This window comes from Anopheles marshallii, chromosome 2 (genome assembly GCF_943734725.1).
Source record: "Anopheles marshallii chromosome 2, idAnoMarsDA_429_01, whole genome shotgun sequence".
Lineage (NCBI taxonomy): Eukaryota > Metazoa > Arthropoda > Insecta > Diptera > Culicidae > Anopheles > Anopheles marshallii.
This window is the reverse complement of record NC_071326.1, coordinates 9,083,096-9,095,554: the sequence shown is the minus strand read 5'-3', so window position 1 is coordinate 9,095,554 and position 12,459 is coordinate 9,083,096. Positions and strand designations below refer to the sequence as shown.

The 12,459-nt window shown below is 45.6% G+C and overlaps 1 protein-coding gene across 1 annotated transcript; it reads right to left on the bottom strand.

Moving 5' to 3' along the window:
* Positions 1 to 821: 821 nt before the first annotated feature.
* Positions 822 to 10,337, bottom strand: LOC128707315 (tubulin polyglutamylase TTLL5). The gene is made up of 5 exons (XM_053802266.1): positions 10,291 to 10,337; positions 4,466 to 4,546; positions 3,186 to 4,235; positions 2,832 to 3,045; positions 822 to 2,729 (listed from the first exon to the last, which is right to left on the bottom strand). The coding sequence occupies exons 1-5, from the start codon at positions 10,335 to 10,337 to the stop codon at positions 822 to 824; spliced, it is 3,300 nt and encodes a 1,099-aa protein (XP_053658241.1).
* Between the last annotated feature and the right edge of the window lie 2,122 nt (positions 10,338 to 12,459).

Below are 12,459 nucleotides of genomic sequence, written 5' to 3'. Positions count from 1 at the left end.
TCGAAGCTAATGGTTTTGCATTTGTAGTTCATTCACTTAGCCAGTTTTTGTATCGGTATTTGGGTTCAGCACATGGTTCGTTAGCAACTTTGCCATTGTTTCACAGTTTCACGCTAGCTGTTCTCACTAGCATCAATCACAAAGCGTCAAATTGGTTGGTATGCTTTTAAGAACGAGATTGTTTTTCTTTTTGGAATTCATGACTAGACGATTCGGGTCTGACATTTTTCCAGCTTGTCTTAGGTAGGCTGGGATGCGGCTTGCTTACAGATTGCATACCTGACTGCCTGCAAATGTTCCTATTTCTTCACTGTGTTACGCAAAATCGGTTGTAAAAGCACTTAAACCAAAAAAACCTAATCTTCGGTCGAATAGAGTTCAATTGATAGCTTAATCCTTTTTACAAAAAGCATTCTTGTTCGCGTTACTTCTCCTTACTACTAGGAAAATGAGATTAAGTCACAATCGTGTATATTACGAACAATTAAAAAAAATATGGATTCCTATTCACTTTTAACAGCGTTACTATCAGCCCTTCTTTGGACAACAGTGATAGGTGAAAAGGGACCTGCTTTCGCTCGTAAAACATAACTAATCACATAAACATATTACTACTGTACACAAGGATAAACGTTAGTGAAACAAAATGAAGAACACATAGGAAATAATTTAACAAAAACATATAACACTAACATTTTGGAAACGATACGACCTATACGAACACGCGAGCAAATCCACTAAAAAAACGTATAAAATTACGCATAACAAATAAATAATGTTCTTACATGCTACAGCAAAAAACTGCCAAAAACTCTCTCAGCTCAGTAAAGCCAGTTTGAACGCTGCTCTCGCTCGCGGGACGATTTTACCATGCTGCCGATGGGTGGTTTCTTTTTCATCGGAGAAAGCCGGGCAGAGCTTTTCGACTCGCCTACACCCGGTCCGCGTGCATCTGACAGCCCGGCCACACGAGCTCCAAGCGGCAGTCTACTCTCAACACGGCGATAAAACGGATCCAATCGTATCAGCTCCTTGTTGGCACCGCCCGGAGCCATGCTGGGAAGGGCCTTCAGAAAACCGTGCGCACCAACCGGTATGGGAGGTGCCGGTGGAATACTGGTCGAGCAGCCACTGTACAGAAATGGCATCTGTTGGGTAAGATTCGTGTGAAGTGTCAGGACGGACTCGAGATCCGCTTCGCTGGCCTGCATCAGAAAATCGTCGAACAGCTTTATCGGCAACATCCCCACGATATCGAACACATCCACGTACGATTCCGTCTCCTTGTTGTACAGATGCAAATAGTCGCCGAGCTGTTTTGCCACCATCGCACCACGATCCTTGCCAAGCGCCTTATTCCCAAAGTTGCGGAAGAAAAAAGGCGTCTTCATGTGTGCACCGACGCGATACAGGAACTTCATAATTAGCTCCTCGTGGCTGTGTTTCGGCTCGGATGACAGCCGCTTCAGGATGTACTCCAAGTAAAATCCAAACGCTCGCCTGGCCTGTAGAATGCTCATCTCGTGCCCGTTCTCGATCAACTTCCGCACCTGCAGCCGAAGCCGCTTCGCTTCATCCACACACTTCGGTGCCGTATGCTTCGGACCGATCGTAATCGGTAGCGAGCTTTCAAGGGCACGCTCGTACTTCTGAATCCGATGCACGATCCGATTCTCCGTTTCACTTCCAGCCGGGAATAGCTGCGAGTGTAACATCTGATTGTAGTTGTGCGGTATGATCATTAGATAGGTGCCACTGCTGGACGACGTGATGGCCGATGTGGGAATGCCCGTGATTGGGTCCAGCAATGATCCGTACCGGGTCATGCTGTCGCTTGTTGGGAAAATTCGCACAAAACCACCCCGCCGTTCATACTGCGACCGGGCAAAGCGAACAATCTTCAGCTCCTCTGCCGTCAGCGCACTCAGAGTCGTCTGCAGCTTTCCACCCCCATCGCCTTTCCCTTGGTGCTGCTGCTGATTACTACCGGTACCGGGCCCATCCTTCCGCCCGGTGGTGTGTACAAAATCGGCCGAATTGACGCGCCGATACGGTGTCGTGAGGTTACGTATCTTCTGGCCCTTGCTATCGTAGCATGCCTTCTGCAGCGGACTGATGGCCGGTATGCCCACCATCGTGAGCAGATCGGTCAGCATCGACGCTTTCACCTTCGTGTCGAGCGGCGTATCACAGCCGAGTGACGGCGAGAGGTTCACCTCCAGGAGCCACGGTTTCAGCATGTCGTCGATCAAGATATCAAAGCCGTACAGCTCGAAGCAGTTGCCAATGTGCGGCACAAACATCCGGCAGGCGGACACGATCGGCTGCGTGCAGGAGAAAATTGCCTTAATGATCAAATCCTCGATCGCGAGCATCAACTGCTCGGTGTTGCAACCCTGGCTGCGGAGGTGCCTCAACAGCGCACTCAGCGTCCACTTGTGCCCGACATCCTCTTCCCCGGCGTTGCTCGAACGGATGTAATCGGTGTGGTACTTGTTGATGCTATAGTTGCACAGATGCATGCAGGGATTCCAGAGATTTTCCGCCGTCCGGTCGTACTTGACGGTGGCCAGCCGGACCAGACCCTCCTCGTAGATGTAGATGATGAGTGGATCGAACGAGGTCACTGCAACGTATATGCGAATGTCACATTTATGCCCGTCGATGCAAAGCGGATCGGAAATGTACTTGGCCACCACGACCTGTTCAAACGATGAAATCTGATCCGGCTGCACATTAAACGATGGGAAGCGAACCGGAAAATAAATTGTGGAAAGAATCGAAATTAGTAAAATAGTTAAAGAGCCTTCACTTTCAACCGAATTTCTTACCGAATTGACAATGAAAATACCCCGACCTCGGCTAGAGGCAACCGGCTTTACAATCCATGGGCCCCGACATTTGTTATGCGCTGCTATCAGTTCCTTGTAATCCTGTGGCAGTAGGAATGATTGTGGTACAATGTCGAAATGCTTATAGCCCCGAAGATGCTGCATCCGCTCAATGTTTTTGTATAGACGATCTTTGCGTGTCAGCTCGTAGGACCTAAAAGGAAACGAATTTAAATCATTTCATTAGGCGGTATCATTTCATCAAATACGTGAATTTATAAATTAGGAAACTTGTTCGGTTGTTATTGATCACCTTCATACTAACATAGAATTGTACCACAAATTCACACCCACCTCGGGAAATGATTCACCCGCTGATACGGGGCTAGATTACGCAAAATGTCCGGCTTCAGATGTATGCCCGTCCACAGCAGATTGAAGTCATTACACTCCGGTCCACTCTCGCCCATACCGTGCGCGTTTAGGATCTTCCTTAGCAGTCGCGTTTCCGTGTTAATGAACTTGTAGCAAATGTTTAACTGTGCAGCCGGCATTTCCGTTTTCGTTGGTGCGCTTTGTTGGTTTTCTTTGTTTTCCTCCTTGTGTTTGCGATGTGCGGCTAGTTTCTTGTCCATTGCGGCCATCGCAAGCGCGGGTTCCGATTTCGAAGTTGACATTTCCGTGTCTATTTCATCACCCGAGCCACCCTTAACGCTGGACATGGACGCATTGCTAAGCGAGCTGGACGAGGACGACGATTCGAGCTGACGTTTTTTGGGCTTGTTGGTGCGTCCCGAATTTTCACCAGCGACTGTTGCCTTTCCCTTGACCGGGCTTGATTCCTCCTGCGATGTTGTACCGGCATCCGTTTCATCCCCATCCTCCTCGTCGTCATTGCCCTCGCCCTCTCCTGTCTCTTCATCGTCCTGAACGTCTTCTTCTCTGGCCGCAACCCGATCATTACGCTCAAGCTCATCCTCCTCATCATCCTCATCCTCGTCACCACCTTCACCCTCTTCCTCATCGTCATCGTTTTCGTCCTCGGTAGTGACTGTGCTGCTTCTGCTCGGTGCCGTTCCACGCGTTTTACGCTGAACGTTAAAATTCTTCGGCAGTGTAGAATTGGTGGCAGTGGAAGATGCTTTATGTGCGCTCTTCAACTCGGCCAGCCGAGTTGTTGTTGACGAACCAGCGTTGGCTGCAGTATCGGCTGGATATGGGCTTGACGAAGCTTCCGACGACGGTGTCACTGATGGGCTGCCACTACCGGAGCATAGGTCCGAACCGTTCTCCGAAGCCGCCGGTGATAGCGCGTAGGTGCGGAACACCAGGACGGCGTCCTTTCCTCCCGGAGGACCACCGGCGACCCATGGATTGGGTGTAGCTGGTATGATTTTTTTGGCACTGCAAGTAAAAACGTCCCACATCAGTAATCATGTTTTGGAAGGTGGTTCAAAATGCGAACAAGTTTACTACGAGCCCGACTGATGTCTTGCATTTAGAGTAAAACTATTATAAAACAGTTTCTCCATAGCATCCATCATAAACGTTTAGGGGTGCATTAGGGAGTCATAAATAATCATCCCCAAAATACTTTACGATTCCGGGGGACTGTGCTTCCGGTTCTTACTTACTTTTGTGAGTGATTTAATCGCGGTTTGTCGGTTATAGGCATAACGAATAAATCCAAACTAGAGTACCCGTTTAGTTTCCGCCTGCAAGTAGAAAAACAAAAGGGATAAAACCAAATCAGACACAAACGTCACTAAACGATATTTTCAATAATGGGAGGGAGGACGCACGTCATCCCCATCGTTGCTGCCGTCGATCGGAAGCTCGGAACCCATAATCAATTCATAATTTCTAATATCGCATAGGTTATCGAGTTATACCCTTTTGCCGCGAGCATGTAAAACCCGAAAACCGCAGGTTTATGAATTATGAAAAACTACACCACCAGCCGTGGCAGGTACATAAAATCAACTGCATTGACGGTTTTATACAGCAAAACAATCCGACTCACACCAGTTTTACTGACGATACTCTTCGCTACGGAAGGGTAATAATTTATGTTCGATTAGTCATATCGGTTGGGGTGTCGTCGGTCATCGCTCACCGCACGTACAACTCGATTATCCTTTTTATCAGTTCATTGACTTTTAAATGTTACACATTTTTTCTGGCAGAGTACGAAGTTGGATATTTGCATTAGAGGTGTTAAACTACATGTAACTGGCCTCATTTATAATTCCTAATTCTCACAATAGCAGCGAAGTTAAGCTGAATGATTGGTATAACTTTCCATTTTTTAACTTAATTAAACATTTAAATATTTGCTTTAACTCATCGATATTGTACTAGTGGATTAGTTAGATTCTTCTTTGTACGTTACATTTTTTCCTTGTGCTGTAACACCATCTCCCGGATGATAATGTTTTGACTAAGACAGGAACTGGGGTCAAAAATTTCACGTGCCAACTGTTCGCGTAGTCTCATCTTTTCCTTAATACGTTCTTTACACAAGCGGAGGATCGAATTAATATCAAATGTTTTCTTCACAGTTCCGGTAAGATTGTAACACACTACCAAACTATCGTATACGGATTTACGTTAAGTATACGTTAAGAAAAGTGTATAACTTCTCCTTTCTAAGTAACAAAGTGACACAAACAACTAAAACACCATCCACGACTTTTAAGTATACAACATCTGCACCACAAGGAGTGCCGAGCTCGACTGATTTGGTTATCGGATACGTTACACCGTGTGGACTCAAACTGTCTTCCAACCGGTGAACCCTTCCTATACCCTTTCTGCGCTATATCTACCACCCCTATCTACCAAAGCACCGGTTGCCCTGGTTCGCTTCCGTGGATTGTTACAACGGCACGCGAATATCGGAATGTGCGTCCTGGACTCCCGCATTTCACAAAAGACACAACACACAGCGCCGTGTTTTGTTTGGGTGGCTTTGGGCGGTGGCTCCACTCGCCAACTCCACCACACTCCACTCCACTCGATCTTGCTCGAACTCGATGGCCCGCGATATTAACTGCGGTTGACGTTGGGCTGTCATGTTGCAAACAACATCAGTTCTTACTCCCACCACCGCTAAACAACAGCGCCAAGGTACTGTTGGCTGTTCTAAGCAACAATTACATACCCATTTTCCCTACACAAACGTCTCGAGGAGTACAGAAAAAGGGCAGGCAGTCTAGCGTTTGCCTTTCCGTTTGTTGCTGGCCACCCTCTGGGGAGCTTCCTTCCGGTTGGAATTTCTTTACGACGTTCCACCCCCCCCTCCGGCTCGTGAATGGAAAGGCTGGTGGTGTGAAGTAAAAGGACAGGTTAATTCAGGTCACGAAAGCGCTACGGACCCTAGGATATTACTGTCATATTGTGGTTCAAAACAGTTACCATTTGTGTAACATGATCGCTTTTCGTGATAAAAAGTATGCGCTTGAATTGAAGTTTGGAAAACCCGCGTCTGCAAAGCCAATAAAACTGAGTACAGATTATACAATTATTTTTTCGTTAAGAAAGCAGGTAACAGGTTTAATAAGAAAAGGAGAAAAATTAAACAATTAATTATTCAACGAAAGTTCGGTCACGTGATCATGTCGTTGGAATTACCCTTCTTCTGAGTTACCTCTTGTGTGGTTAATAATAGTTGTTTTCCTTTTTACATACTTTGAAAAGCCCCAACTGTAAAAGGTTGTTGAAAAGTTTTAATTTCAATCAAATTACAATTGTTCTGAAAACGATTGATGATGACCCTTATTTAGGCGATCCAAGCGTTTATTTTCTAAATCGTTTAAAATTCAAATAATTTGCCTATCAACCTGATAAAAATAAAAAGTTTTTTCACAACAACTCTCTCAATTTATTTCCAAATATTCTTCAGTTGGGGGCGCCCAGTGGTTTAGACGACAGGACCGGTCCAAAATCCCATCCGGACCAAACCCCCGTACGCAAGACTGACTATCCCGGTGCGGGTAAATAATGTCAAAGAAAGCCAAACATGGGAGGCCAGACCTCTTGAGGTTGTTTTGCCGATGAAGAAAAAAATACTTGAGTGATGGTCCGGACATCTCCAGCAGGATTGTTTGCTAGCACATGAGGAATTAACAGGAATCGGAATGATATCCTCGATAAATTGATCTTCTGTTGCAGAAACCATTTCCTTGGCGTCAGTCAAACTCCATAAGTTCTAAGTGCTTCGGAAGATTAGCATTCCATGTGCTCCGTTAGAAGGTCTTTAATGTTACTTGTTTTCAATTCCCTATTCCCAAACAACTTGCCTAACGTTATAATTTCAGTTACTGTTGGATCACTGTCCAAAAGCTTCTTTCACGTTTTGGCTTTGGAGTTCCAGAAATTCAAACGCTCGTTATGCAAAAAAAAACTCGTTAAATAAGGACCTGATGTGGTTGACTGTATATCGAAGTCGTCGACGGTATTGTGAGCAGATGGTGTGCAACAAGCGGGCAATGTCTTTATAAGGTTAAGTTTCGAGCTTGGGAAGCATGCGCACTAGCGACTTTCTTCCAAATCGGGCAAGGCCGTCCTCATTCGAAGAGAAATATGGCAAAAACAAGACGAAAAGATAAACATTGGGCTGACAGCTTAAAGTGTTCTTGTCTAAACATTACCGGTTTTGTTCTAAATGGGAGAATAATTCTAATCCATTTGAGGCGTAAGGTTGATTGCAAAACTTTAACTGCAGAAGAATCGCTGTACAACATTGCTTGGGATATGCCTACAACTAGCACTAAACAGCAAAAATACACATACTTGTACAAGCTGAGCCGCTGGAAGTTGTTCATGTTCCCTCGTGCAAAACGGAGGGCCCCTCGACTACGCCAACGAATGCACTTCCAATACGATACGAAGAAACAAAATTCCGACCGCTGTATCTACAGGTTTGGGTTTGGTTTTTGTTTGTTTGCTGTTCCCTTTTTTCTTGCCGCTGCTACCATCCGACTCGGCGATTTAGCAACAGACGCAACAGCCCACGGTTCCACCCCAGCGACTAGCAGCGCAGCGAGTTATGGCGGTAATGTTGCACCGACCTCGACGGCAACATAACAGCGACGACGACGTTGCCATATTTGGTGCTGCCTGCGACACAACATTGCCGTCCCACAGCCGCCCGGCAGTCGTCGTTCGTCCGGCAGGGCTGTCTCAACGATGCGGCCGGACACTGTCTCCACAAGAAGCACCTTCCACTGGTCCACCAGATTGGTTCAGCTAAATGCAACGCACAAGGTCAATATGGGACAACTGGATGTCGAATCACACTTGCACTGGAGGGAGGACACTTGACCTTTTTTTTTTGGTTGGTGTTAAACCAGCAGTCCTTATTTATTTTACACACCGGTGGCGCATTTTATCAGCCAAATGTGCACAGAATCTGCTGTAAATTTGCATTTTTAGTGGGAGCTTAACGTTGCACAACCACACAACATCACATCGCGGCTGAACTAAAGCTCACTTTCGATTATTACGAGCAGGATTAATCATTTTTACCCAAACCGACCAATGGAGTTTGAGGGTTTCTCGTCTATCAAGTACGCTCCCTTCGATAGAGAGCTTAAGCGTTTCAGCTTTTCCCAAGTACACCTGACCCTATTGCGGTACGCTTGGAAAGCCTTGCAACCATTATCACAAAACTTAGCCCGGAAACTTTAATGAACACACAAACACACACACACACACACATAGAAACACCAAGCGGGAAATTAGGTCCATTCGATGATGGCGTCCTTTTTCGATATAATTCCTACGCTCTAGCGCCGTACCCAACGCGAAACTAGCCACGGAACCGAACTCCTACCGATCACCGGTGTGGTCTGACTGGCTAACCTAATTTTTCATCGACCAACCGCGCTCCCGGAATACGGTTCCCGGCCAGAAACAAGTGCATTTTCGTAGTCCACGTTTTTACTTGCAAAACACCTAGAGGTAACTCCGTTCGGTACCCGGGGGTTACCAGTCAAAGGCCATCCCCAACGGTGCGCTCTAGATAAGGATGCATTGTGTAGTACACCTCGCCTGTTACCTCCCGCTCCCCGTTCCCCCACCACCCAATTCAATCTGCTCCTTCCTAGCAGAATGCCGTACAACCATCATTTGCCGGGAGCCGGAGGAGCTCAAAGCGGAACACGATGCAATCGAATGGGAAAACAAACCAAACATCAGTGTTACCATAACAAAACAGGGGTCGGTATTGGAAAAATAGTGAACGGGGGAGGACCAGAACCGGGGAGAGGGTAAGGTTAGGGGGTACTATAAACAGCCCACGCCGGCCCTCACCATCACAGGCGGGTGTCTGCACCAAGGCGACGAAAGTGTTTGAAAACCGTAATAGTGACACTAACCGTTTTGCCTCAAACAACAGCTTTGCTTAGAGTTTTGCCGAGGCAGGGAACGACCGAGGCATAAACACGGTTCACACTATTCCAGCAGCGAGAGCTAAAAATTCTCCAATGTGAGAAAATTAAGCCGCCCTTGTCGATTCTCCGCGCAATCCAAACGTAGTATTCCGTTTCGGGCAAAACTCTAAAGGAGTTCTGGGAAGCATTTGCATAATGTGCTAGCACTAGGCGCTCCCACCCCCCCTAGGGGGGGTATAGCACCGTGGAAAATCATGAGAATTAAAACTCGTTCGTTTTATTTTTCCTTTTATCTCCCGGCCGTTGGGCGGGTGTTCAATGTTTGAGAACATTGAACTGCTCACGCACCCATACATCGGTGGCGTTTGGCTGTACGTTGCCTTACACGCGGAGTTTGCCGTTTCACCTTTCACCAACACCATAAAATCATTCATAAAAACATTGCAACGGTGAAATCATCCTGCCCCTAGGACCCCCGAGAGGTGGTCATTGGAGGTGGGCTGAGGAGCTCGACGGGTTGTTTATTTGTTCCATTCACAGAGCATTCCTCGTCCACGATGTTTTTCGCGTTGTATTTAACACCTTCTTAGCAAGATCGTTGGGGAAATTGGTTGTTGATTTGATCGAAGGCACATGCCTGGTTACATTCGTCGTGGAACTCATCCTTCCTACTAATTATCTATGATTAATTACCATCGGTCGCCACAGGCTGAGAGTTCTCGCATGTGGTATATTTCTGTACTTTAATTAAACTGACACGAATTCAGTATATTGTGCAACTAGAACCGATTCCAATAATTGCCAATCTTAGACCTCCGATAGACAAACGATAATAAAAACGATAACTTTAAGGTATAATAATTTATAACACCATTTTAAGACCATTTTTTAATCGATTACTGTAAACAATGCTGCAGATTCACGTTCAAGAATAAGAGAATAATATTCTTCGCTTTCCTCTAATTTTCATTTAAAATATATTCATTCTAAAAGCAGCTATTGACAGCAAGCTAACGGAAACACATACGAACATGCTTCGATTACCATATTTCCAACGTACATACCCGCACACAATAAATTTGTTGTTGTTATCAGAAGCCACGGATAGCATACACGCATTCACGGCATTGCACTGATCACGGGTATTGATCTGTAAAGTAAGTGAGAAGAAAGGAAAGCCATTAATACACACTGTAATCGCCATAAAAATGACTAAACTCAATGGACAAAGCAGCCCTGCATACCGGTCGTTTGACGTAAATCACACCTAGTGTCGCCAGCCACACCAACTGATTAGTGCCAGACCCATTGGCAGGATTTTCATGACCCGGCACATACCTGGCGATCGAACTATCGATCGCCGGGTGCTGTGTTACGCGGTTAGCTGATGCTTTAATTATGTGAATATTTTATATGCGTGCTCGAAACAACTCAATAATCAAGCGGTAAGTCTCAGTACCACGTGCCAGGGATCGGTAGGAGTTTGCTTTCTCGGACCGTTTTGGTTGTGGAGCACTGTTTAGTTTAGTGCTGTTTGGTGTGTAGTATTAGCAGATATTTGTTCCCATTCTATTTGAATTCATCATACAGTTTGCTCCCATCGTTTTGTCTCGTATCACACCCATGGAGAGCGAATAGTACCAATTGTTTACAAACAAAAATAGACAGACGCTTAGGAAAATTTCCATCACCGTCTGCCGTCGGGTTTTCACTACGATCAATTAACTGCGCTTAATCAACCGTTAGGCTAGTTAAAAATAGTTTCATTATTCGGTACGTCCGCTTTCGTTTTGTTTCCGTTTTCCGGGTTGGGTGCCACAGCTCATTACACACTTCTCTCCGTCAGGAGCTAATATTATCACCACTTCCAAATCACATTTGGTGGCATTTTTCCTTATCGCTGTATCCGTCCACCAGTGCGATTAATCATCACGCTTTTAGCCGCTGTTGGCACTGCCCGTAAGGTGAGTTCGCTGCTGTTGCATGTCTGACTGCCGTTGGTATCGATTTGGTAAGCTAAGCTACCCAGCAAACAAAAACGTTATGATACGAATCGGACCATTAGGAATAATTAAATCTATTTACGCCGAATGGTGCCATCCTTGCAGACAATGTTCATACAGCTAGCAGAGTAAAAGCTGCAATGGTAACGTATTTTTTGGAGATTTTTCTTTGTACCACATAAAAGAGTAACAAAATGGCAATCTTGCTCCAAGCCTTTCCTTACAGTGGCAATGGCTGTCGACCATTGGTCTAGGTCTGGCGGCGCGTATGTTCGTGCGACATTTTGCTGGCACCGAGACCGGAACGAACGAGCGATTTGTTTGTTTTTTTTTTCTTGCGGACAATACACCAACTCCAACATTCATTGTCGACAAATATGGCGTTACGCGGTTGGTTGGAGATGACATATTAAATTAAATCAACGTCTTCATAATTGGTGTGTATTACAATCCGGTGGCAGTCAAGTGCAACACTGATTTTTGTCACATTTCTATCGTAGTGCGACTAAAGAGCTGATTGTTCTTAATATTTCTAAAAAATTTTATAATTGTTCCCCATTCATTCCCGTCTTCATCACTTCATTTCGTTTTATTTCCGTGGTCAGTTTTTTCTTTTATTTCGTGGAACTCAATTTTGAAAATGAATATTTTTCTACTAAGCATCGAACATTAATATCGAGTGCATTTGCCATTGATTTAAGTTTGTTGTTTCGTTTGGTTGCTCTACAGCAGCAATACGTTCACTCCAACACAATTGAAGTCACTCCAAGACCGAGAATCCTATTATTAGCCACCAACAAGTACGAGTGTTCGATCAGACAGATCTAACCTCTTTACTGCCTTGGCTCAACGGCTTCATCCTATATCAACTTCAAGTGTGTATCTAGCAATGAATGACTAACATTTGAGGGAAAGAACCATCCCGAAATCAATCCCCCGTACACTCCCGTTACATGAAGTCATCACCCGAATTCGGACGGGCGTTTTGCATTTGCCAGAAGCGGCCGCTGGAGCTGGAACGACGCAGTGCAGAATACACAGCCACGAAATCCGAGACAAGCGTGCTGTACGCAGCAAAGCAGTAGCGACATGCGCCGGTGCATACCTAATTACCCGTCGAATGATCGACGACGGCTACGCAAATACGCCAATACACACGCTCGCTTTCGGGCGAGAACTTGGAATTCCTCCGATTGCACTGCATGTCCGCATGATTGCGTTTCCATTTGT